The 27699-nt window shown below is 41.4% G+C and overlaps 1 protein-coding gene across 1 annotated transcript in view; it reads left to right on the forward strand.

The window, feature by feature from the left end:
• Positions 1–27699, forward strand: part of ABCA13 (ATP binding cassette subfamily A member 13) — a 151039-nt gene that overhangs the window by 82355 nt on the left and 40985 nt on the right. The window contains exons 31-35 of the mRNA XM_083855604.1: positions 828–936; positions 19566–19620; positions 20260–20437; positions 23072–23187; positions 27360–27516. Coding sequence (XP_083711730.1) covers positions 828–936; positions 19566–19620; positions 20260–20437; positions 23072–23187; positions 27360–27516 — 615 coding nt within the window. The remainder of the gene's footprint in view (positions 1–827; positions 937–19565; positions 19621–20259; positions 20438–23071; positions 23188–27359; positions 27517–27699) is intronic.

Here is a 27699-nt window from a genome sequence, read left to right on the forward strand (position 1 = left end):
GTGATTAACAGTAATGGGGGATAAGAATCCATCTTTAACCACAGAGGAAATTCAAACCTCAGTATATTTGGTTTTGGAACAGACCAAGCTCTCAGCAAGGGTTCTAGCAGTGGAAGTGTGGATTGAGAGTATTTTATCAAGTCAGGGTGAATCTGCATGATCTGAAGATAAAGTATATGTTACAACAGAATTGTTTCCCTGTGTTCCTCAGGGAGACTGGCTTGCCTTGGCTGCCTTAAAGCTTGTCTGAATCAATTTCCATGTTCAACAAGCTATTGATGTTTGTTGAAGGTGGAGACAGCTTTGTCTATGGAACAGCTTCATACCTTGTAAACCATGACTCCTTGATTCTTTCTTTCTTTCCCCCTCTTTTAGAATATTCTGATCCTAGATATTTTATGCTGTGTATGCAGGCATTAGACAAGCCTCTTTGAAGTTTCAATGATTCTTCTAACTAAGATTAGTTTTACTCATCTTTCGGTATTTTTGATCAAATTGGCAGATGGTATTTTCACATTGTTCTCCTTCTATTTATTCAACCACATGTGCATAAAGGAAGGGGGACACGGTGTTCCATTAAATCAGAGAATCTCAATTTAGTGATAAACATATGCGTACAGCTCCAACAATAGAAAACTGCTGGTTGCTGTTGAAAGACCTATGCAAATCAACTGATTCTGTTTTGCCTGGTTGACTTTCTTCTATAAGTAAATGTCATAACAGAAGAATTAGATGTCCTTCATGAAATTCTTAAAGATATGTGAGCTTTCAGAACAGCATCCCGATTGAACTTATTTTTGATTGACAATTTCCATTTTTTCTTCCAGGTGTGGTATAACCAAAAAGGTTTCCATTCACTGCCATCCTACTTAAATGAACTCAATAACTTCATTCTGTGGCTCAATTTACCTTCTGATGTGGATTGGAGAGAGTATGGTAATTCGTATTTCTTTGTATTTATTAATATATTTTAGAAAGTAGTTTTTAAATAAACTATAATAATTACAAGTATGATTTGTTTTCAATTTACGGTAGGATTTCAGAGTCCCATTTCTCTGGAGGATTGAAAATGAAACTTTTAATTACACAGAAAGTTTGTATGGAGAATGTAGTATACTGTAAGGTAAAATTTGAATTTAAATCTCAACATGCCATATAAATTCCTTAAAAAGATATTCCTGTGGAATAAGTAAGTGTCAATTGCTTTGAAATAGTCCCTCTGAAACTAGTGCTAGAGTTTACTTAAATGGGATGACTAAGGCACAACAGACTATGGATTCATAACTTCTTTGGAATTTTACTACATCTCCTTATATAAATATCCAGGGCAAAGCCAGGTTAACCTGTAAATTTACACAGCAATGTGATGTTTCATAGCATCCTGACATGTGAAATCTCTGATTCAGGTAGCCCTGAACTTTATAAAAGTTTGTTAAAGTAAAAATTTTATTAACTGACATCTAAAAAAATGGCTGCTGCCAAAGACTCAACTGTTAACAGAGATGAAATTTTAGGATGTGGAAATCTAGTCTGTAATCTGGGCTTGATTAACTTCAGAAGTTCAGAAGTTAACTTCTATTCATTTCAGTTCCTTTCATTCTTAAGATTTTGTTAAATAAGAATTTGGTTTAGAGAAATTTAATATGCTCATATGACAAATTTTTAAAAGTTCTTGTAAAGTTAGGATGGTTGTCTGTAATGGTAAAATGATTTTAAGTGTTTTTATAATGAAGAAAGAAGATTAAATCAGTGAAAATGGGAAAGGAATCCTGAGAATCTAAAAATAGAAATTCAATAAGAAACTTTATGGAATGTCCAAGAAAAAAAACCTAATGGCTTGCTTTCAAGATGGCTGAGGTTCTATTTTTCTAAATGAATTATGAGAATGGATCAAAGGTAATGCGTTTACACAGAAACTTTGAATGAAATTAAATCAGACCCTATTAATGAGAATTTTTAATAGAAATCAATTTTTAATCAGCTTTCCCTGCACTTCATGAGTCGTACTGATGCTAGCTTTTTTTCTGTACCATTAGATATCCCATTCTGGAACTTAAATGTTTGTGTACCCTTGCTTTTATTTCTATCATGGATAATCAGTGCTTGCTGCCCTGCTTACACTCAGAGAAAATGATAGCTACCCCAAAGACTGTGGGAATGATGTATTTTTTGATAACGCATGACACAGAAACATAGGAAGCACAACAGTGCTTAAGAAATACTTCAGGTCTTGTACTGACATCTGTACAAGTGTGGGCTCATTTTATGATCTTGTGGCAGAATATGTCAGCTGCCTGCAGAAGTAGAGCTTAAGAACTAGAAAGTAATTTATTTATGTCTTCATCTATTGGAGAAGCATAATAGAGAGGGACTGATCGTGTCCTTGACACATAGTGCAGTGGGAACTGTCACAGAAAAGTCTTGGGAAGGGAGCTCAAGTTACCTACCTAGATATCTGTACGTATGTATTTGTTTCTGTACTCATATTTGTATATTTATATATGTGTATTTTTTGTGGAGACCTGTTGGGACCCTGGTCACTGAGAATTTTAGACTTTCGTGCTGAGAGGCACTGACCCCCAAGAAAACACTGCATTTGACCTGAGGCTGTGGATAAGGCTTCCAAAATTGAATGATAGAACTGGGATTATGGGTGTGTAGTTTGAATAGAAATGTGTAACAACACATGGTGGAAAACTTAAGAGTTTAAGATATTAGAATATAGTAATATATATAAAGGAAGATGGAGGTTTTAGGGCAGAGGCTAGTCCTTCTTTTTCACCTTCTTCTTCATGGGTCTAGGTGGTATTTTGTAATTGGATAGAAGAGTCCACATTGCGGGCCATGGGTGGTTGGTTATTGGGTTAAAAATAAAAATAATTTAGGTATCATTTCTTAATTGGACAGTTTATCCTTAAAAGGCCTTGTAGAGAGAGAGATAGGGGCCATTTTTTAGTTTGTTAGCTAGAAGTGTTGTAGAATTCATGGTTTGTGAGTCTGTAATATAGATAAGAATTTATAAATATCTGAGTCCGAACAAGAAATACCATCTCACACATTTAATCCTGACCCTGGCAAAAGAAGATAAAACTAAACAGAGACAAATTCATATGTATATTTTATTCTTAAAAAACACAACAGTTTTCCAGTGCTATATGGACCCCTTGAACTCAGTTCACTTTGATTTTAACTTTCTCTCATTTAAGGATGCTATTCTAACAGGAAAGAACTATTCATATATTTTCTTACTCAAATTGTTATATGCATTCCTCTAAGTCAGTAGTCAGAAGAGCACATACCGTGTTCCAACACTGAAGTCTGTTGTTTTTGGTATTTTTTTCTTCTTCCAAATTCTGTTTATAGGCAAGGTCAGTTCTAGAATATTGTTGGAAATTGCCGTGAGGAAGCTTGTTAAGATGTTGCAGAAACATGGTTTTGTAGTTCTGCCTTGCATTGATGACATGTTTTTTCACAGAACACCTTTTTTCCTGTCAACAGAACCAGCACTTCTGTATTACTTTTAAGTGACATAAAAATAATTCAGCCCTTTAAAAGGGACTGTAAGGACAAAGTCTTTTCTTCCTTCACAAAAAAAAAAAAAAAAAAAAAAAAAAAAAAAAAAAAAAAATTCTTGACAGTAAGAAGCTTACTACAATAGAATAGAGCATTGCTATGGATACGAATAAAATAGCAGCAATTATGATATTGAAACAACCTTGAGCAAGGTCAACAAGATCAACAACTTGTTTAATGCTCATACAAAAGCTAAGAAACCCTTTCACTTTGCAGTTATAGCCTACGTGTATTTCTTGAACATGAACCCAGTTGGAGCTCTCCCAAGATCTTTGAAAGGAGGGAAGAGTCATTAGAGATTGCATGCTGAGTTCTACCTGCTTTGCCCACAAGTAACTTTCAATGGAGATCAGTAGCCCTAGTCCAGGTTTGTGAGAGGTTTTGATAACAAGGAGCTGAGCAGGAGGCTAACTGCTTTTGTCTAAAGTCCTTTCTGCAGTCATGAGGTTAGAGGGAATATAGACTTATGATTTGGTATGGAAGTTTGAAGGAAAAAATTTTACCCAAGCATATAGAGGACATTCACTGCCTTGTACTGGTTTATATCCCTAGGGATTTGTATCTGTTCAAAAACCTTTGAAAAACACTGATTATTGCTATTTGTTGTGCCAGTCCAAGTTACTGACTCCACAGCATGCAGCAGCAGGAAATTATATTTATTTAGTGATTAAAAATCTGTTCATTTTGCTATTGTGTAATCTGATCTTCAAATACTCTCTCTGCAATTAGAGAAATTTCAATTATAACAATTTCAATTTCAAAATAACACTTTGGGACTATTGGTAAATTTCTCTGTGAGGATTCTTGGAAAGTTACAATGTTTGTTTCTTGTAATTTTCATGTAAAGAGTGATGTGTCTGTTGAAGAAAATATGTATGCCCAGCTGGAAGTGCATGTAACTAGATAGAGCAACAGAAATTGGCCCAATCAGTTCATGTCAGTTAATTGTAGTTAATGGATCAGATGTCTCTTTTGGAGCAGCAGTTCTGTAATACTTCTTGTATAAAAATATATAATTTTCTCTAAAATGTGGATATCCACCCCTACTTTCACCATCATGTATGTCTGATCCCATTGCAGGCAAAAGTCATCTGTCTCAACTGTGGAGGAAATCAAATGCATTCTGTTTTCTAGTGGGTTATAAAGTCAGTGGCAAATGATGAAAATGAACATATTGATAAATGAATTTTAAAAAGTTAGCAAGACACTTCAACAAAGAAATTAAGATGTACCGGATTTTTGTCAAAACCCATCACCTCTGACTGGTATTTAGGCTTATATGAATGATGTTTTCTAATCTCTTTCTGAAATGCTGCATTCTTACAACTAAGTAATGTAATTTTGAGCACATAAAAATGCAATAATGAAGTAAGAGGAATGAAAGACTAAAAGGCAATATTTTTTGCTTAAGCTTTATATAGAAATTATGATCAAGTAAAAATGTTATTTTTCACACCTAATTGTATAACATTGAGTCAGAATGTGTTTATCATGCTGAAGTATAGGAGAAGGACTATCATCTCCCTCTTAGGGTAAGGCTATATAAAGAAAGAAGGAGTGGTTGTCACCTATAATGATGTCTGTAAAGTAGAGCGGTCAAAAAAAGTTCTTACATCATTGTTCAAAGAACAAAAATGTCTCAAAATAGAACAGTCTTGTGCAATGCAGTTGCCCCATCTTTGGATTCCTATTGAAGTCATTGATTTTTTTTAAAAAAACGTTCATACTAGGATTTACTGTAAGCTTTCATGTAGCATCTGCATTTATTTCAGATTCAATTCTTCAAAAGAGCAGAAGAGATCAAGGGAGTAATTTTAGTGGAAAGTAGCTCTTTAGTTTCCTGAATGCTTTGCAAATTATAACTTTAAACCTTATTACAAAGGAAACTGTAAAATGGCCTTTGGGTGGAATCTTCTTAGCCATGTCTAGTTAGTGGGGGAAACTAAAACAGAAACCATTTATGGTCCTGCCTGTGAAGTTCTTCATAAAATATAAATTCTAATTTTCAGTTACTAGTAATGTTTCATTTTATAGAAATAGAAATATTATCACATATATATACACACACACATACACGCATACGCATACTACCTCAATTTTTTCTTATATATAATATTTTATTTAATTTGAAATAAAACATCTGGAAAAAAGAAAGCTAGATTGGTCTTCTATTCAAGTCTGCCATGATCATGGTATTTAGAATCAGTAGCACAGATCTAAACTGATCCAGGTATGCAAGACTCAGCTTGACATAAGAAACAGTTTACAAAGAAATGCTGAGAGACAGATTTAGACACAACTAAAATACAGTGCAGAACCCTGAAATATACTTAAGGACATCTCTGACTAATCTACAGCGATGGCATACAAGCTTGAAGAACTTTAAGATTTCTTCATCTAGATTTCTCCAACTAATACTGAAAAAGTATTGCTGGGTTCATATCACTTTCATCATTTTTACTGAAAAAACACAGATTTTGAAGTGTGTTTATGTGGAAAGTTGCACCCAGGTGGGATGGACTGGACTACCAATGTCTTCTGTTCTTTATCATGTACAATGGATAGAAACATCCAACTCTCTAAAGTTATGCCAAATTGTGTATGCCTTTATTTTCTGACACACAGTCAGCTGGTTTAGATGTGAGATAAAAGATCAAGAGCACTTTCTCCTGAAGGCACAGATCTTTAATAAGACTGTTAATAAGATGTTGGTATAGGGAAAGGTGTCCTGAGTGTGCAGCTGCTGAAAGGCAACAGAGCAGGATGCAGAATGTTCACAGCAAACTTGTCTAATGTGGATGCATTTTTATTTTTCCTGTGAGCTTTCCTATCCAGAATGGAATACCATTTTATTGTAGGAAATGTTACAATCCTTCTAATATTTTATGAACAATTTATTTCACTAGATTAGGAATATCTTTTTAACAGATTATAATTTGACATTTGTTTAATCAAGAACAGTCTAAGGAAAGGAGTAGGATTGTTCCACCTGGAAGGGAGAATACAAAAGGGAAATCATAGAGAAGCTGAGAGGGTACCATGAATAGTTTACTGCCTCTTCTACTATTAAGCATTCAGCATGGGGCTCCTAGCGTCATTTTCAAAGTAAATGCACTAGTAAATGCACTAGTAAATGCTCCTGCCTAGGCCCCAGCTGTGCTACTCCTGAAATTTATACTTAAATTGTAAAGCTCTGACTACTTCCCACGTCTTTTTTCCATAGTAATGTGGCTTACAGGACTGGTAAAAATGCCCTTGTTCTCAGTTGTATAAAGCAAAGTCTTTCATTGAGCAATACAAGAGATGACAACTATTTTAAATTAATAGAAGATGAAAATGAGGGGGAAAAAAAAGATATTCAAAAACATAGTTAACTTTAGGCAAAACAACTGAGAAAAAAAAAGAAAGAGAAACTTCATAGCTGAATAAAAAGCTAAGAAAGTATATTACCAAAGTAACTGGCTGCTTGTGCTCTCTGTTGCGATCAACATCTGGGTTCATTCCTTTTCAGAACTATACATGCATAAATCTATCAACCAGCATGAATACAGAGATGTTCCTTTCTTTGAGATGCCCTTCTTTTCACTCTGCTCAAACAGGGGAAATTGTGCCTCTCATTTTGGAAACTCTTCATTTTTATATTAAAGAAGGTTAAAAGGTCTAAGAAAGTCTTTCATCATGGTGTTCTTGTTCTCTCTGGATAGAGCATTAAAGTGTAAGATTCTCCATGATCACAGTTTTTCCCATTCCTGAATTGCTTTTGCTGGTTTTGGAAAGGTTGGAATGGATGGTCTCTTACAATTTTTCACCTCTGCCCATAAAAAAGCCTAAGTCATCACTGTAAAAATGATGTGACCAACTGCATGCTGAGGACATAGACAACGGACGTTTTAGGACAATTAAGAAAAAATTTGTTGTGATTAAATCAGGAGAATATAAAGGCAATCTGTAGATGTGGAAGAGATAATTTTTATACTGAGAAATTTATGAAAAGGGAAAGACTGAGTTAGTGCTGAATCATATGATATTTGGTGTTATTGCCTGGCTTACTTTTCCCTTGTGAATACTGAAATGGTAAAATTTGCCCTGAGAGCTATTCACATCAGGCTTGCAAGTACAGTCCTTAAAAAAATCCTTGCATAAACACCAGAAGCATCTGTTTAACAGGAACTTTATAATTTGGAACTTCTTAGTTTATCTGTCATTTATAGTTTTTTAAGTTCTCAAAGATGGCAGATAGTTTTCAACTTAATGAGCCTCATTATAGCAGCTTTGCATAGTAAAAAGGCATATAAAGGCAAGAAAGTATCAATAAATACATTTTACATCACATAAACAGCCATATTGGGACAGAGATATGTGTAAAAAAAGATGGTCTAGGTGGTTAGAAGAAATGTAGGAAGGGATAGGTTATAGAAGTACATGAAAGGGCTTTTTTTTTTAAAATATATATATATAATAGCAAATACCATATATTAATTCTGTTGGTTTGTTCTGGTATTTGAAGATAATTTATAACTTATTTCTTGAGGTCAAGGGAACTTTTTTCCTCCGTGGATTACAGACCAGGTTGTTGGCTTTACATAAATTAATAATTTTTTTTTCGACAATGCGGTGAAGAAATCATTATACTAAAAATGTAGGAAATTCAGAGATTGTCATGCCTCAGACTTCTTTAAGAAGAAACTTAAAATACTGAATGAAAGGCAAGTTTTACATTTAATGCAGTGATGAAATTTTGAATTCTAAACACAACTGAACTTAGTTTAACACAGTCATACTTTTCTTACTTTTAATCCACAACCTTGTGAAATTTAATTTCATTCGTGAGTGTAAATTAAAAGATAATATAACCCTTTGTTTCATCTACGTGGTTTAAATGGAAGATGATTGTCAAAAATATTTGCTACTTTTAAGAAGTGTGATTAGTTTTTTTGACTCCTCCATAGAAGGAAATTAATTCAGTGTAATTTGCCTTTTGATTGGTATTGTATGATACAATACTAGAAGGAGCATTATGCTATTTAATGTCATGGGGTTTTATTTTCCCCCGCAATTATGTCTTTTTTCACAGTTTCCTATTATTCTGCGGTAGAAAGTTAAAGCAGTGCTCTTTTGTGTATGGAACCCAAGTCAACTGCTGTAGACTTTTGTTTAATACCAATGCAGTAATCTGAAAGTTTTGTTAGTTCCCCCCTGAGATCTTGCTGCTGGGCAAGGAAGAGAATCTTCCTGTTACGCTCCACACTGGAGTGGCCTCACCTTAAACATTGTATGCAGTTTTGGGTGCCACGATATAAAAAAGACATTAAGCCATTAGAGAGCTCCCAAAGGAACGCCACAAGGATAGTAGAGTGCTTGGAGGGGAAGCCTTATGAGAAGCATATGAGGTCACTTGGTTTGCTCAGCCTGGAGAAGAGGAAGCTGAAGGGACACCTCATTTCAGCACCCTCATGAGGGGTAGTGGAGAGGCAGGTACTGATCTCTTCACTCTTGTGACCAGTGACAGGACTTGAGGAAATTGCCTGAAGTTGACTCAGGGGAAGTTTAGACTGGATACCCTAAAGGAAAAGGTTTTTCATCCAGGGGGTGGGTGGGCACTGAATAGGCTCCCCAGGGAAGTGGTCACAGCACCAGCCTGAGAGAGTTCAAGAAGTGTTCAATATTCTCAGGATCATGATGTGTACTCTTGGGGTGTCCTGTGTAGGGTAAGGAGTTGGATCTGATGATCCTGGTGGGTCCCTTCCAATTCTGCATATTCTATGATTATTTCTTCTAATATGCCCACTTTTATTCAAGCATTAGAAAAGCCTAGAAAAGCTTTCTGGGAACTAAACGAAACTTTTTCTGTCATGCTACTTCTCCTTTACATAAATGGAAATTCAGTGGTTCCAGTGGGAAAAAATAGTTTTCTTTGATATGCCAGTTTTGCTTCAGAACAAATAGCAGCAACTGTTTAAAAAATTAATGATTTAAAAGAAAAACAAAGGAAAATTTTAAACAGTCCCTGAAGGCACATGACATGAAAGACTGCTACAAATAGCAAGGTATCTACTAGTGATACATCAAAATGTTATCATCTTGAATCTTCTTTTATTTTTCTAACTACCGTTGGGCTTCAGTGTACTGTGTTTAGCTGTTATTTGAAAACTCTTTACCTTGTACAAGTTTTGTGTGTGAGTTAATAATCATCCTGTTTTTCAGCTTTTTAATACGCAGTGACTTAGTGATGTTTAGATTACTTTAGCTTGAAGATGAAGAATGAAAAATCAAAGGGGAAAAAAGAGCTTGCTTAGTCAAATTGCACCTATTACTAGAATGAAGATATTTTTTTGTCTTAACACAGCTGGACTTTAACAAATTCAATTAAGTGGTGCCCCACAGAGTCATTCTAAGGCTACCAACAATTTATATCTTTATCAAAGATAGTGGAAAAATTATGATTGCTGTTAGGATTAAGTTTCTTTCTTTGTTTTAATTTGAAACAGCATAGCATTTATTTATACACTAATCAAATAATGCTTGGTGTCATGGTTTAACTCAAGGCCCACTCACACAGCCACTTGCTCACTCTCCCCCAGTGGCATGTGAGAGAGAATATTAGAAGTGATAAAACTCATGGGTTGAGATAAAAGGCAGTTTAATATGTAAAAAAACCCAAAAGCTACACACACAAGCAAAGCAAAGCATGGAATTCATTAACCCTTTTCTGTGGGCAGGAAGGAGTTCAGCCATTCCCAGGAGAGCAAGGCCCCATCACACCCAACGTTGACTTAGGAAGGCAAAAGTCATCACTCCAAACATCCCTCCCATTCCTCATTCTTCCCCCATGTTACATGTTGAGCATGATGCCATATAGTATGGAATGTCCTGTGGTGGTGCTTAAATTCAATTCCAATTGGGTTTTCACTGCTCCAGTTTGGTTTTATAATTTGTGTTTTATAATTCTGTAATTTTTACTATTGTTTAAGATGGCCTCTCCTTCCCTCTCCTTCTCCCCTTCTCTCCTTCCCCCATTCCCCCAGACTTTCCCGCCAAAACCTTGGTTGTCCTGGTAACCCCATCCCATAATAGTTGTTTACCACTTTTCGGTTACCTGTCAATCTTTAAGTTATATAACTTCCCCACCCCCTCATCATGTATTCCTCCTCCCCAAGTTACCTGTTACTGGTTCAAAAGTTGTGCATCCCCTCATTATACGTTGGCAAAAGGTTGTAATTGGTCCCACGCAATCCCACCCCTGAACCCACCTAATAAAAAGCCGTGCCATCTTGAGGCCAGCGTCTCTCTCTTCGGAGCGCTGCCTCGGGGGCACGCATCCCCTTGTTGCACCTTCTGAGAGTCCCGCCTTTCTATTCTGCGCACCATCCGCACCTTGGTCGAGTTTGCCCACGCCTCTGGCAAAGTGGCCCCTGGATGTAGTGGCGGCAGGGCTGGCCGGAGCTGCACCCATTGGAAAAAGCCGAACCACTGCAAGCTGGCGCCCAACGCGGGGCTGTCACGCGTGGGCGAAGAACTGGCAGCTCGACGGCGACGGCTCTGACGCTGTGCACTCAATCTGAGAGCCACGTGCTCAAATCCGGTCCGTCGGGACCTTTTACGGATTTTTCATTGTCGTCGCGCCTCCTAGTGGAAGCAGCCTTCAGGTGCGCTCCCGGGAGGGAGGAGAGGGTAGCTCCACAGCACCCAGTGGGGTCCTCTTCAGTGCGGATTTACCCCAGACCAAACCGCTGTACCCACGCAGGAACCAGGGACGGGTAAGCGTGTGAGCCCCTTGCCCTCACCCTACCCAAAAGGGAAGGTCCAGCCCAGGAGAGACTGTCCTGGGGGGACCAGCCGCGCGGCGCCCGGGGGGGGGTTGTTTTCCTCTCTCGGGTTTTACTTTCGGTTCCTGTTTTTATTTCTTTTTGTTGTTTTATGTTTTAAGTTTTCGCGGCTCCGGGCTGGTCCCAGCAGCGCTCGGGATCGGGGGAAGCGACACGGGGCGCGCCGCGGCAGGTATCAGGAAGCCGCGAAGCGGGAGCGACACAGCAGAGCCCGTGGTGTAGTGGTTAGGGCTCAGCGCTCTGACCGCCGCGACCCGAGTTCGAATCCCGGTCGGGGGACCGGGATACTGGGATCGCGGGAGCGGCGCCGTGCTCGTCTTTTTGCCGGCCCGGGCGCGGGAGACGCGAGTTCGATTCCCGGTCTGGACCGGGACCGCGGAAGGCGCGGCGAACTCGGCGGATCCCGGCGCGGAGCCCCCCCGCTTTTTGTCTGCGCACGGGCACAGACGGGGTTTAAAGCGGGTTTTTTTGTTTTACGAGGCACCTTCGGGGCGGAGGCAGTGGGGGGGGCTGCCTGACCGGAGTTTTTTGTGCTGGAATTCGGTTTTTAGTTTATTTTGTGTTGCGGTACGGTCTGGAAGGAAAAATGGGTGCCAGGCTCTCGGCAGAACAGAAAGACGTTTTTCGTTGTTTTGTTGGAGTTCTCAGTTTTAATAATGTTAAGTTTTCAAAGGCAGAACTGAAGCGTTTTGTGCGCACGCTCTATTTGCACTTTCCAAAAACAAACCCGGAAGTAGTGACAGAGCTCCGATATTGGGAGCCCGTGGTTTTAAAACTTACCAAATTGGCTGCCGCTGGAGACAAAAATGCAGCGAAATACCTGTTCTGGTCGCGGCAAATTCAAACTGCCGTGAAAAACATGAAAGGAGTGCAGAAAGAGCAGTCTCCCGGAGAAAGCTCTGTTTCCCCCCGTTCTTCCCGTTCTGTATCCCCCTCCCCTTCTTCCCGCCGCGGCATTTTCAAGGACGCAGCGGGCGCGCAGCCCGCCAGCCCTGGCTCCTTCAAAATGCAGCCCCCCCGCCCGGGACAGACAGGGCAGTCTGCCCGGGAGGTCCAACGGAGCACTGGCCACGCTCTCGAGGAATTTTCCCTTCCCCAAACCTCCCTAAACAAACCCCGAGTTCGGTTCAGTGTTAATGTAGAAGAATGCACGCAAAGCGCCCGCGCGGAGCCAAACGGCGCCCGCGCGGGAGGCGCGGGGGGCCCGGGAGGCGCCGGCGCGGAGCCGCTCGGCGCCCGCCCGGGGGGCGCGGGAGAAAAGCCGCTCGGCGCCCGCGCGGCAGCCGCGGAGCCGCGCCGCGACCGCGTGGCAGGCGTCCATGCAGAAGAACCGCATGGCGACCGCGTGGCACGGGCATGCGGCGTCCATGCGGCAAACGCACGCGGTGTCCATGCGGCAGACGCACGCCCCGCCCATGCGACAGGCGCATGCGGCTTCCATGCCGCAGGCGCATGCGGCGTCCACGCGGAAGGCGCGCGCTGCGCGCGCGTGGAATGCGCACGCGGTGCCCACGCGGCAGAACCGCGTGGCAGCCATGCGGCAGAGGCGCAGGCACGCAGCGCTCGCGCGGCAGAGGCTCGGAATGGCGGCGGCCGCATGGCGCGGTCGCTCTCTTTGTCCGCCCTGCCCGCCGTCCCGCTGCCGGGGGCGCCGCTCGCCGCCGCCGCCGCCATGGCCCCGCTCCCGTTCCCTTCCCCTTCCCAGTCTCCCAAGTTTTCCCCCCCCAACCCTTTTCTGTCCCCTTCCACCCTTCCCCGAGGTTGTCACTGTTCTGAAACCCCTTCCTATGACCCCCCCACCTGCCGCTCCTCCCGAGTCTCCTCCCAAAACCACTCCTCCGAAGGCGTGCCTTTCCCAGACCCTGGCACGCCCCCCTCCCGTCGCAGGCCACTCCCCTTGGTGACGCCCAAGTCCCGCCCACTGCCTCCCGGTTCCCACGCCCCTTCTTTCGGTTCCCACGCTTGGGGCAAGGAGGGGGAGGGGTGGGATCCAGGAAGTGATGGTCCCCATGTCCCTTCTATCGCTCCAGTTACCTACAGGAGGGGTAGGGGAGGGCATGAGGAGGCAAAGTGGCAGCAGTTGTCCCAGAATGTTGTCAGGGAACTCATGAAGGCCCTCAAGGAGTACGGCCGCATGAGTCCGTACTTCCTTGGTTTGTTAGATGGCCAAGTTACCGGGAGTGAGGTTGTCCCACATGACATCAAGTACCTTTTCAGGTGCTTGCATTCCAGAACTGAGTATCAGCTCTGGTTTGCAACCTGGAAAAGGCACTTGCAGGACGCCCTCCCAGGGTGGTCAAATGACCCTGACACAGCTGTGGACAATGAAGGGAACATGATAACGCTGGCACATGTGATGGGTGAGGGAGAATGGGAGATGCCCCAGAAACAAGCTGAAAGTCTCCCAAAGCCGTTGTTGAAGCAGATCGCTCAGGTTGCTGTCAAGGCGTTTTCCACCATGCGGCCTTCCGGCCCCATGGAATCGTATTCAGATGTTTTTCAGGGACCTCAGGAAAACTTCCTGCTGTTTGTGGAAAGGCTAACGGTAGCCATAGAGCAGCAGGAAGAGGACGAAGTGGCAAGGGAGAGGCTGGTCACGTTGCTGGCGTTCAGGCACGCCAACGAAGTCTGCAAACAGGCCATGCTGACCCTTCCACGGATTCCCAAGCCGACATTACAGGACTATGTCGAGGTGGTAACTGAGGTGGTCCCCCTGATGACATCAGCAAAACCTGAAAGGCCGGAACAGCGACGGAAAGCGGTGAATGCAGCAACCACAGAGACCCCAACCTGCCATCAAGACAACGCGGCCGTGGTATCAAAAGGGAGGCGTCCATCTGGAAATTCAGCTGACAGGCCTTGCGCCTTATGTGGCAAGCAAGGACACTGGTGGCAGGCTTGTCCCCTGAGACGGGAGTTTCAGGAATTTAAACAAGCCAAAGAGGGAGGAGGAGGAAATGGGAGGGGAGGACGCTCCCAACAAAAAAACGAATAAGGGAGCGCGGAGCCACCCAGTGCGATGACCCCAATCGGGTGGCCCAAGCCGGGGGAGGAGGAATGGGGAATGATGATTTGAGTTGTACCGGACATGACATTTTAACGGACTTGACTTTTTCTTCCCAGAGACAGCGGAGGAATTCTCTGCAAGGTCCAGGGAGGAATTTACCGGACGAGACGAGAGATTCCCCTTTGAGGAGTCCTTCACCTGATGATCCTGACCCGAATGTGCCTGTTCCTTTCACAGGAAAGTCCTTGACAACAACAAGCGAGGGAGTGCCCTTTCATCTTCAGTTGTCTGATGCCCTGTGGATCCGTGATGATGAATGGCACCGCGTGGCGGTATCTAGAAATAGAGGTACCTGGCACAAAATTGGCACAACATATGTGGTCGTGGGGGATTGTAAACATACCCCGCCAGAGATCGAGATTGTTCCCCAAACCACTCCTGTGGATCCCGAGTGGTTTGAACTCTGGCTTCGCTGCACGACTCCACCCATTTATCTGTCAAAGGGACAGATAGTCGCCCAGGCAATACCATCACTCCCTGAAAGGGTGTGTCCTGAGGGCGACTGCAAGACCTGCCACCCCCAGATAAGCCCAGTCATAAAAATTACACATGACAGACCTGAGGAGGTGTGCAAATTAAGGGTGGGCGGGGAGACCACCATCATTAAAGGTCTCCTTGACTCGGGGGCGGACGTAACGGTGATCCCTGAACACCTATGGCCGTCACGTTGGCCGTTGCAGACAGTGGTGGAGCAAGTTGAGGGTGTTGGAGGCCTTCAATTGGCGAAAAAATCAAAACACATGGTGCAAATTAAGGGGTCCAATGGGCAATTGGCAAACATCCAGCCCTTTGTTTTAAATTACAAAGCACCCCTGTGGGGGAGAGATGTCCTGGCCCAGTGGGGGGCGACAATTGAATTCCCTGACCCTCCACAAAATTTTCAGGCTGCGGTCACTGAACGGCGCCCCACCCAAAAACTGAATTGGAAATCGGATTCTCCAGTTTGGGTGGAGCAGTGGCCGCTCTCTAAAGAGAAATTAAAGGCGCTGAATGAGCTCGTGGAAGAGCAACTCCGGAAGGGTCACATAGAGGAGACTACCTCTCCTTGGAACACCCCGGTGTTCGTAATACGGAAATCGGACAAGACCCGATGGAGGCTTCTCCAGGACCTCAGACAAATTAATGAGGTCATCGAAGACATGGGCTCTCTCCAACCAGGGATGCCTTCCCCAGCCATGTTGCCCCAAAATTACAATTTGGCCGTGATTGACATCAAAGATTGTTTCTTTCAAATTCCTCTCCACCCCAACGATGCTCCGCGGTTTGCGTTCTCGGTTCCTAACATCAACCGAGAGGCCCCGAGGAAGAGGTATCACTGGAGGGTTCTTCCCCAAGGAGTGAAGAGCAGTCCCGCCATTTGCCAGTGGTACGTGTCTTCCTTGCTGACCCCCGTGCGTGCAGCTGCACACCAGGCCGTCATCTTGCATTATATGGATGACGTGCTCGTGTGCGCCCCCAACGACGACTTGTTGACGCATGCGCTTGACCTGACAGTGGCTGCACTGGTTGCTGCAGGGTTCGAGTTGCAGGAAGCGAAAATTCAAAAGATGCCACCTTGGAAATATCTTGGCCTCGAAATTAATAAGCGGACCATTGTTCCGCAAAAATTGGCGATCCAAACCAAAATTGAGACCTTAGCGGATGTGCACCAGCTGTGTGGGGCTTTGAACTGGGTGAGGCCTTGGCTGGGTCTCACTACCGAGGACCTAGCACCTCTTTTCAATTTATTGAAAGGGGGAGAGGGGCTGAGTTCCCCTAGGTCACTCACCCCGGAGGCACAGAAAGCACTGGAAAAGGTTCAAGAGTTGATGTCCACCAGACAGGCAAATCGATGCCATGCTGATTTGCCTTTCCGATTTGTCATTCTAGGGAATCTACCGCACCTCCATGGAATGATATTCCAATGGGACAACGGGGTGACCAGCATACCCCGGAAGGACCGAGGCGGGAGAGATCCTCTTCTTATTATAGAATGGGTCTTTCTCAGCCACCACAGGTCCAAGAGGATGACACGCCCACAGGAGTTGATGGCTGATCTAATTCGGAAAGCCAGAGTCCGAATTAGAGAACTGGCTGGCTGCGACTTTGAGGTGATCCACGTACCAATTCGGCTGAATTCGGGCCAAATTTCAAAAGCAATGTTAGAGCACTTGCTTCAAGAGAACGAAGCACTTCAGTTTGCCCTGGACAGTTACACTGGTCAAATTTCAATCCATCGGCCTGCCCACAAAATTTTTAATTCGGATGCTCAATTTAAATTAAATTTAAGGAGTGTTCAGAGCAAAAGACCGCTCGAAGCCTTGACAGTTTTCACAGACGCGTCCGGAGGGTCCCACAAGTCAGTGGTGACTTGGAAAGATCCTCAGACTCAGCAGTGGGAGTCTGACGTTGCTGAGGTGGAAGGATCCCCTCAGATTGCTGAGTTGGCCGCAGTCGTCAGGGCCTTCGAAAGGTTCTCTGAACCATTTAATTTGGTAACCGATTCGAGTTACGTTGCAGGTGTAGTGTCCAGAGCGGAGAACTCAGTTCTCCAAGAAGTGACTAACATTGCTCTGTTTAAGTTGCTCTCGAAGCTAATAAGGCTGATCTCCCACCGAGAGCAACCGTTTTACGTGATGCACACCAGGTCGCACACGGATTTGCCAGGGTTTATAGCGGAGGGAAACAGGAGGGCTGATGCTCTTGCTGCCCCTGTCGCGAAGGCCCCGCTGCCTGACGTTTTCCAGCAGGCAAAGCTCAGCCACCAACTGTTCCATCAGAATGTGCCAGGTTTGGTCCGAGGGTTCAAACTAACCCGAGATCAGGCCAAGGCCATTGTGGCGACGTGTCCCAGCTGCCAGCGACATGCAGTCCCAACCTTGCATGCCGGGGTAAACCCCCGAGGGCTGAGCAGCAACGAGGTTTGGCAGATGGACGTTACTCATGTCCCTCAGTTTGGGAGGCTGAAGTACGTCCATGTGTCTGTGGACACCTTTTCTGGAGCAGTCTATGCATCCGCCCATACAGGGGAGAAAGCAGGGGATGTTGTTAAACACCTTCTCCAAGCCTTCTCTTTCCTAGGCATCCCTAAGGTCATCAAATCAGATAACGGGCCAAGCTATATTTCCAAGGAGTTCCGCAGCTTCCTCCAGCAATGGGGAGTAGAACACAAGACTGGCATCCCCTACTCCCCGACAGGCCAAGCAATTGTGGAGAGGACACACCAAAACATCAAAAGAGTCCTCAATCAACAGGGACAAATTCTAAAATTGGAGTCACCCCAAATTCGATTAGCCAGGGCCTTGCACACAATTAATTTTCTAAATTGTTCATTCGAACTTATGAATCCCCCAATAATTAGGCACTTTGGAGGGAACCCAAATTTGAAATTAGAATCCAAGCCGCCAGTTCTCGTCAAGGACCCGGAGACCATGAGAATGGAAGGTCCACACAATTTAATCACTTGGGGACGCGGATACGCCTGCGTATCGACACCCACCGGACTTAAATGGGTGCCGGCCAAGTGGGTGAAACCTTACATTCCCAGGGCCTCCAAAGGATCGGATCATCAAGTGAAAAATGTCACTTGGCGAAGAAAAAGGAAGCCCGTTGGTCCGGAGGAAGAGAGGTCCGCTCCTTCCTTCCCCATTCCTCACTGGCTTTTTGTTAATTAATTTATTTTGTTATATTTTAAGTTACAGGAGAGACCAGTCAGATACCAACTGAGAGCCCCAGAAGGACTGGTTTGACCAATTGTTTGGAAACTGGGGACTCTCAGGCTGGGTCAATTCTGCTGTAAACACAGGACTCCTAATTTTGTTTTTGTTACTTATAATTGGAATTGCATTTGGCATCATCCGACGAGTCACTCAGCGTGAACAACGTCTGGGCCAGTGTTCCTCCCGTCGAGGAGATTGAGATGCAGCAACTCCCGTCATGGGAAGATGAGGAATACCCTGACCCAGAGGACTTCTTCACCGGAGACTGATGACGAGAGGTGGCTCACGGAACAGAACATCTATCCCCCAAGCAGACACTACCAAAAGCCATCACAAAAAAATAAAAAAGGGGGAGATGTGGTGGTGCTTAAATTCAATTCCAATTGGGTTTTCACTGCTCCAGTTTGGTTTTATAATTTGTGTTTTATAATTCTGTAATTTTTACTATTGTTTAAGATGGCCTCTCCTTCCCTCTCCTTCTCCCCTTCTCTCCTTCCCCCATTCCCCCAGACTTTCCCGCCAAAACCTTGGTTGTCCTGGTAACCCCATCCCATAATAGTTGTTTACCACTTTTCGGTTACCTGTCAATCTTTAAGTTATATAACTTCCCCACCCCCTCATCATGTATTCCTCCTCCCCAAGTTACCTGTTACTGGTTCAAAAGTTGTGCATCCCCTCATTATACGTTGGCAAAAGGTTGTAATTGGTCCCACGCAATCCCACCCCTGAACCCACCTAATAAAAAGCCGTGCCATCTTGAGGCCAGCGTCTCTCTCTTCGGAGCGCTGCCTCGGGGGCACGCATCCCCTTGTTGCACCTTCTGAGAGTCCCGCCTTTCTATTCTGCGCACCATCCGCACCTTGGTCGAGTTTGCCCACGCCTCTGGCAAAGTGGCCCCTGGATGTAGTGGCGGCAGGGCTGGCCGGAGCTGCACCCATTGGAAAGCCGATCCACTGCAATGTCCCTTTGGTCAGTCAGGGTCAGCTATCCCACTGTGACCCCTCCCAACTCCCTGTGCACCCTCCTATTCTCCTCACTGGTGGAGTAGGGGAGGAGCAGAAAACATCTTGACTACAAGTGCTGCTGAAGCAGAACTGAAACATCCCTGTCTTATCAAGGTTGTTTTCAGCATAAATCCAAACCAGACCCCCATACCAGCTACTGTGAAGAAAACTAATTCCATCCAGCACAAAACCAGTGCCGCTGGCACATCTGTCAGGCACACCTGCAGAGATAAGTCACAAACAGCATCAAGTCCAGTGGAACAGCAACTTCTGCAGTGACAATGTTGTGCACCTTTAGCCTTTTTATTCATATATGTAACAAACGTTAAGAGTATACTCCAGAACCTGAAGTCCTTAATGAGACTTAATATTTCATGATTTATTTTTCTTTTCACAGGGATTACACTCTACAGCCAACCATATGGAGGAGCCTTGTTGGATGAGGACAAAATGTGAGCAAACTCTAAAAATGTTTCATAGCAGCAATCAGCAGACAATTGAAACCATAAATTAAGTAAGAATATATGTTTACTGGAATAGATGCTGTGAATTGGTCGACACAACTCAGTTCTACAGAGTGAAGCATTTTTTAGTGTGGTCTGTCTGTCAAGTCCGCTGCTTATACCAAAAAGGGTTTCAGTATTTTGTCAAGAAAGATACTGAATTTATCAGTGCTTTCTGATTGTGTCTTAACAGTTTTAAACAGAGTAACTGTTTCAAATGATTTTCAAGAGTTTACATTTTTAGTTTCTGTAAAGGTGAAATATTTGCATAAGCTTCACTTTACAACTCAGACACATGGTGTGCTCTGTAACTGACCTATAGTTTCGTAACTTAACACATCTTGTTCCTGTTCTTTAATTAGATGTGGACAGTGTAGAGACATTGTGTCTTATTGCAGGGCATTGGAACTAGAAAATCTTTAAGGTCCCTTCCAACCCAAACCATTCTGTGATTCTACAGTGTTTGCAATCAGGATCAAGGTCCTAATGTCTAGTGTTTTGGTGAGAAATTGGCCTGAAAAAATACTAGCATTTGAGGAGTTTCCCCCCCACTGTGTTTTCATTGCACTACTTTGCTTTTTACCCTAGAATGGAGAATGTTCGTCAGTGTGGGGTAGCACTGTGTATCATGCTGGGCTTCTCTATCCTTACTGCATCCATTGGAACTGCCATAGTGAAGGACAGAGTATCTGGGACAAAACGCTTGCAGCACATCACAGGCCTGGGTTACAAAACTTACTGGCTTGCTAACTTCTGCTGGGATATGGTATGTACTGGGTGGGGCAGCATGCGCTCAGGTGTAAATTTTAGGTTAATTTCATGTAAATGAGCAAAAGGACATATGGTCACAAGATACATGAATAAGATTTGAATTGCACAGTGACAGCTCTTGCTTGACCTGCTAACAAACATTAAGTCCCCATTTCTACTTTAATGCAGGGTAGGGATGGTGTTCTTTGCTTCCCAAAGTTGAATTATAAATTATTTGCTAGCTTTAGCTATGTATACTATTTTACAAATAAAATTAAGTTGGCTAATCAGCCTAGACAGAAACAATCTTCAACACACCAGCTCATAGCAGGAATTTCTATACTTTGAATTTTGCCATGCACCGGCAAAACCTTACAAATTAGTGGAGAAAACTGAAAATACTAGTTAGCTGCTTTAAGGGATAATTATGTTATGTGTTGATGTGGATAATATGAGAGATACTTATGATGGGTACCTTTTATTTGTGTCAAGCACTGGAAGAGGCAGCACAGTGAAGTGGTAGAGTCACCACCCCTGGAGCTGTTTAAAAGCAATGTAGATATGGCACTGAGGGACATGGTTTAGTGGAGGGCTTGGCAGTGCTGGATTAATGGTTGGACCTAATGTTCTTAAGGTCCTTTCCAACCTTTAGCTTGGATTCTATGATACCCTGGTCAGGAATAGAAAGTTTTTGGAATACTCTGTTTTCATTTAGACCATTCTAATTCTGAAACATTAGATCTCCACTCATCCATGCTTGAAATCAGAATTTTCACACTTGAGCAATCTTGAGGTAAGAGCACATTTTTCCACATGTTATTTACTTGGCCAGTCAATCTTAGTATTTCTTTTTGCTGCTGCTTCAGATAAGAAGGCTTGGTTAAAAACCAGTCCTTCATCATTCAGTTTCTCCTTGTGAGCAAAGTCAAATCCTCATTATTTTCTGCCAATCTCTCAAAATGTTCTCACAAATTCAACACAGTACTGCATGATCAATCATGGTGTGGTAAAGAACAGACACTGCTTTAAATGCTAATTGTGCTACAGATCATTTAGGGACATTGAACACATGAATATATGAACTGTCAAATTTTAAATCCCTCTATGTATTTTAAGTATTACAGGCTGTGTCCTGCATTACTGGCAGCAGAATCTTTACTAGGTTCGCAGAAGTATTTGATTTATGAAATTGCTCTCATGAGAATCAGGTGTTCTTACTGTATTTATAGGCATGAAGGATATTCATTACTATGTTCAACAAATGGAAAAAGTGTAAGTGCTAAGAAAATTTAAAAAGAAATAGAGAAATATTGTTCAGATTAAGCTTTTGTCACTAGAGGGGCAAAATTAAAGTTGTTTTGTTGTACATGCACAATTTCTGTAATACACCATGATTTCAAGGTAAGATTTCCAATAGAATTTGATTTTAAAGTTATTTATTTATTTCTTGACAGAAGCCCCAGGTCTATTGAAAAACACTGGGACCCAATTTTTTTCTGACTTCTCTACGATATTTTCAAACAGCTTCAGGAAAACTGAAACATATATCTGTGGGTGGCATGTTATGATAATTGTATATGGCAAATAAAAGGTACACTGTGAATGAGATGAGAACATTGCATCCATCTACATTTTACTCCATTGCCCTTCTCTTAAAAAAGAAAAAAGAAAAAAAGTGTATTTTCCCAGTAGCAAAGATGTGATGGCTTCTGGTTTAATTTGGAACAGGTTTTCATTGTACTTCAGTATGAAAGTCTAATTTTAACAATATGTTGTTTTTCTACACTGAATATTTAGCTAGACCTTGATTTGTTGCCTCTATTGTAGTTGTATCACAGAATCTCAGTCCTATTAGTTTTAAGCTATAAAGTTAAATATTACATAAGCAGAAACAGAGGCAATAAATGCCCTATTGAGCTCAGGTTCAGTGCACAGACCAGGCAGACACTGAAAATGGAGCTGAGCACAGGTTTTCGCATCCTGACATTGCTATTTGCAAGCAGAACCCTTCTCTTGAATACTTGGATATGAATCTCCTGTACCAATCCCACCCTGCCACTCTTAAGTGTGGTTGCTTAATTTGGTTGTTGTTATGTCAAGAGACTAAACAGATAAACTGCTTTCCCTGTTACCTAATGGCTGTAATGCTTTTACATATTTTGTCCATTCCCAATAAAAGATGTAATTTGCTTCATCAGCACACATGGTCCTTCATTAAAATCTCTTAAAATTGCATTGTTATTATTCTCCCATATGAATGCAGCACCAATCAGTGAAACTGCTGTTTCTGAAACCAAGTCTCTGTGTTCACAGTGTAATTTGATGTTTTGGAGCAATAGCCCCACATGGACTCATTATCTGGAAGAGTTAGCTTATTAAATAGATGTATTGGAAAGGTCAATAGAAATAGGATTAAGGGGGATATTCTGTAGTCAGATTTCATCTTGTCAGGTTGTTTCATGTGTAGGTGGCAGTTTCACAGCAAGTGTAGATACTGACTCTCCAAGCTCTTCTGCCTATTTCTTCCTAACTTACAGTATAATTGTATTGCAAGTATGGAGAAGTTAATTTTTAAAACCTTTCTATGAATATTAGGTAAGACCAGTAAGAGATGTTCACCTGCTCAGTGTTTTTTTCCTTTTGATTCTAGCTGTTTTACATGATTCCAGTCACCCTGTGTGTTGGTGTTATTAGTGCCTTCCAGCTATCAGCCTTCACTTTCCGAAAGAACTTGGCAGCCACTGTTCTCCTGCTGATACTCTTTGGGTATGTGATTGGAAATGCTACTACAGAATTACAGCTTTTAAGAAACAAACATAAACCTTTAGATGTAGTTTGCACCTGCTGCTGGATGCATGGTTTTCTGTCTTTGTAAACAATTATGATTCAGCAAAATACACTGGGAAAACAGGCTGAAACATGAGTTTGAAAATTAAACACAAAAAGTGGAAGGAGATTTGCTCACACATTTGAAAAAAAAAAAAAAAAAGAGTGCAAATATCTCAGAAGATACTCAACCTGTGTAACAGGAGTTTACTATTAGAAATTGATTGTATATTATCTTCCAGAAAACGAGAGAGTATTAACATAGGTCAGAATTTCAGTGCTTAGCTGTGCAGAATATCATCAAGAAGACAAGGAATGGTTTTTATTACAACTCTAACCATATTTCCGATGAGAAGTCTGTCCAGTGTGAAGTACTGGGCTGGTTGGAGATTTTTCTCCCAATAGTACTGTGAGAAAGAGAAGTTCTACCATGCCACTCTCTTACTTAGTTTCACATGAAAAAAAACAACAGCAACAAAAACAACAGCAACAAAAACAACAACAAGCCCACAAAAAACCAACCAAACAAAATTAAATAAAACCAACCAAGCAACCAACAACAACAACAACAACAAAAATCCAAAACTAATCCTGTTATAGAAGGCTAAAATTACTGGTTAAACAGAAGATTGATATCTCTATAAAAGTAAGCCTGTTCAGCCTTGAGTTCAATCAAATTAATTATTTGATATCAAATCAAATTATTCTGTTGTGTCACTAGTGAGTCAAAATTAAAGATGTTTTGTTGTACATGCAAAACTTATGTAATACATCATGATTTCAGGGTAAGATTTCTAATGGAGTTTGATTTTAAAGTTATTTATTTTTAGACAGAAGCCTCAGGTCTGTTGAAATATACTGGGTCTCATAACTCTTCCCATGTGCTGTCTAAGGCAATGTTAGAAATGCTGAAGATCAATTGTTAAAGGAAAAGGCTTCTGAGAAGTTTATTACTTATTTCAAGCAACTAATTGTTGCCACCCTTGTAAGGGAGAGTGCATATCTTACACAACAGATGTTTAGATAATGAAATATAGCTGTTTCATGAGGGAATGGTAGGGAAGGAAAGAAGAAAGAACCTTCTACAAGATCAGGACATGCTCTATTCCAGGAAGAGTCTCAGATAAACCTTTCAAAAGCCTCTCCAATTTACTATATTGTACCTTGAAACTGCTTTCAAGGTTTTGTGCCTCCAGCAACTCATTTTTTGGGAACACTTTAGGTATCCTCAAAGCTGAATCTTTTCTTGGAAATTATAGTCCAAGTTTATTCAGAACCATATTTCATAATTTCCTTCATCATATGCCTTTTGTAAGCCAAATTAAGCCAAGTCCTGTCTTGTAAAACCTTCCAAATTCCTTGCATAATTCTATTTATAATTTTTGCTTATATTTCCAGTTTGAGCTCATCTTTCCTGAATGTGACAAGACAAATTATTATGAAATATTCTAGAGGTCATGATGCTAGGATGCTAACTTGTATGAAACATCCAAAGTTCATAATTTCCTCCTCTCAGTATCTTTCTTGTGTACCAATCTCATTTCCTTTCTTCTGCACTTCCATCAAGTTATTCCTTCAAGTCAAAGGCACAAATTCTAACAGTCTTAGTGCAAAGGTTTCTCACTATGAAATCTCACACATTTTTTTATTAGCTTTACAACCTTTGAATCTTTCTTGTGATCCAGTTGCTGTTATATTAGTGAGGCATAGGCTTCTATAGAAATCTTAGCCAAGCAGCAACTGAAGCACACAATACAGACCTGTATGTCTGCTGAAGTCATGGCAAGTTTTTTCTGGTGTTCTATGGGCTTTGGCCCTACCTACAGTGTACTAAAAAGTGCCAGTTATACTGTCATTGTTTTAAACAAAATGTTGAGTTAAACTTTGAGCATTTCAGAAAAAAAGTCATTGAATGAAAATAGATCTTATTTTGTTGACTGCAGATGGAGTTTAATAAGCTCAATATAATCCCTCCTGTACTGCTCAGTTTTGGTTGACATAATAGATGTTGCAGTGATTTTTAACAAGAAAATCTATGTATTTGATGTGTATTAACATATGTTAAAGATCCAATAGCTGCCTGTAAGTTTAACATGTCTCAAGGACATTGCTAAACTTCAGAGTTGCCACTCTTCCTAATCTATCAGCCTAACTACACTGTAAATGTGATGAAGACTATTGTGGCCGTTTTATTCTTCCCCAGTACTGTGCATATAATCCTCGTTCCTCTGCATTTTTTCCTTTAAAAATGTTTTTTCTCTTCAGGGTACACTTGTGCAGATTTTCTGATCTAGAAAAAAGATAAAAAATATCCCAGTTATATAAAAAAGTTACAGAGAAGAGGGTGTGCTTGAAAGAATAATCAAGTTTCTTAGTGCACTACTTTAAAAGTGACTTCGTTTAAAAATGTAACTAAACTACATTTTTTCTCTTTGAGATGATTGCAGAGGTGTTTTCTAGTCCAAATGCTTAAGCAGTTTTGTCCAAAATGTTCTTTTATATTAGAAAATACTAAATTGCAACTGCAGCTGATGGAAGAGAATGAGGATAGAAATGTAGGTGTGACTGGCCACAACTTTAAAGGCTGCATTTAAACATCATGTAGCTTTAGGAATCTGAAAGTCTTACTCATTTCTTAGCAGCTATAAGCAAACAAATCAAATTTTGCTTTCATTTACAGCAGAGCAACAGCACTGCTGTAACTCATGTCTCTTTCCTGAGCTGTTTCCAAGGATGGACTTGTATTTATGATATTGTTATTCTGAGAACAGTGAATTTCATTTGCGCATGAAGGGAAGAAAAGATTGTGTGATTAAGACTGGCAAAAGGATGCTGAAAATTATAGTGGGATCTTGAACACTTACAGTTTCATTTGAGACCCAAACATTGAGTCATTTAACCTTTATCTTCCTGTAAAATGAAGATAACATTATTATTACTTCCCAACAGGTTTTGCAAGTTTGTTTTTTAAGGTAAAGGATTTTGGCATTCTCCAATGCAAAAGATTAATCTATAAAGTACAGAATACTGAATTTAAAGGGGACTTCTATGATTTAATTTAGTAATCTAAACTACACTTTAAAGTAATAAAGAAGTGAATTCACAGATTTTTGACTAGTTGCTCTTGCATTGAGCTCACTATTAAACCAGTTATACATATTAATATTATATAGGAAGTGTTTATATATACAATGCATATATATTTATTGCTGTGCAATAGTGTGTGCTGATACATATGCTCTGCAGTCTATATACTGCTTGTTTGGTAGATATGTCTTGCACTATGTTGAATTGAAAATAAATTTTCTTTACATGGCATGCATGTTCTGATTGCCTGGGCCTTGTTTTAATCTTTATTAATATCTCTTCATAAATAAATAAATGTGTGTGCTCCATTCTGGATAGGCATCATTTGACTTGTCATAGTGGAGGTGCCTTCCTTCTCCCTTTAAAGATTCTCATTGAAGATGGTGTAGCCATGGACATGCTGTCCTATCCTCATAGTTATGCACTCATTTTTGATAGCTATTACTCTACTGACAACCTGGGTAAGGTAATAACATGGTCTGTAAGATTTTTCAATTCTCGCATATCACTGGCACAAATATTAATTCCAGCTCAAAAATTATTGGGTTTTACTTCTTTTTCTTCTCTTTCTTTGCTCTCTACCTCCTTCTTATTATTTTTTTTTTTCTAGGAAAGCCTCTCAGGAAAGATAACTGCTCAGCATTCATGATTTAAGCTTTAAATATTTGATTTTATTTCTACATCTGTGTAAGAGGCTAAGGTGCATGGGTTTGCAATCATTCAGAAATCAGAATTACAATCTGTCTGGAACAATCAAAGTAAACATTTATAGCTGATACGTGTAAAAATGGATCATATCTGCAGAAAACATGGCAGTAAATATGTGTACATATATGGAAGTGTAAGCAATTTTTTAAAGAATATGTATCCCAAATTTGTCCCTTTTTAAAATCATTTGTTCTGAAGAGTTCTTTTCCTGTCTTAAAAATAAGGAACAAAAATTTGTGGGGTTTTTCTGACTTTTTTGGGGTGGTGAGGCAAAACCATAACTTATTTGTGACAGTTTTGTTTCTTTAAACTTTCAGATACGCAACTTTACCTTGGATGTATCTTGTATCCAGATTCTTCTCAAGTTCAGATGTAGCTTTTATTTCTTACATCTCCTTAAATTTTGTGTTTGGCCTGTGTACCATGCTGGTGACTCTCTTACCTCGCTTGTTAGCTATAATTTCCAAAGTGCAGGTCAGTATAAAGTCTTTGGTTTTCCTTTTTAATAATTGTATACACACACATGCATGCATATATTTGAGAATGTTCATATGTGTGTTTATATATTTATACAGATAAGATTATTTTTCCAGAAGAAAAACATATGGTTTTTAAATATTCATGGTTTTTCTGTCCAAGAATATTGTGTATTGACTG

The sequence above is a fragment of the Zosterops lateralis genome (assembly GCF_965231275.1).
Source record: "Zosterops lateralis genome assembly, chromosome: 1".
NCBI lineage: Eukaryota > Metazoa > Chordata > Aves > Passeriformes > Zosteropidae > Zosterops > Zosterops lateralis.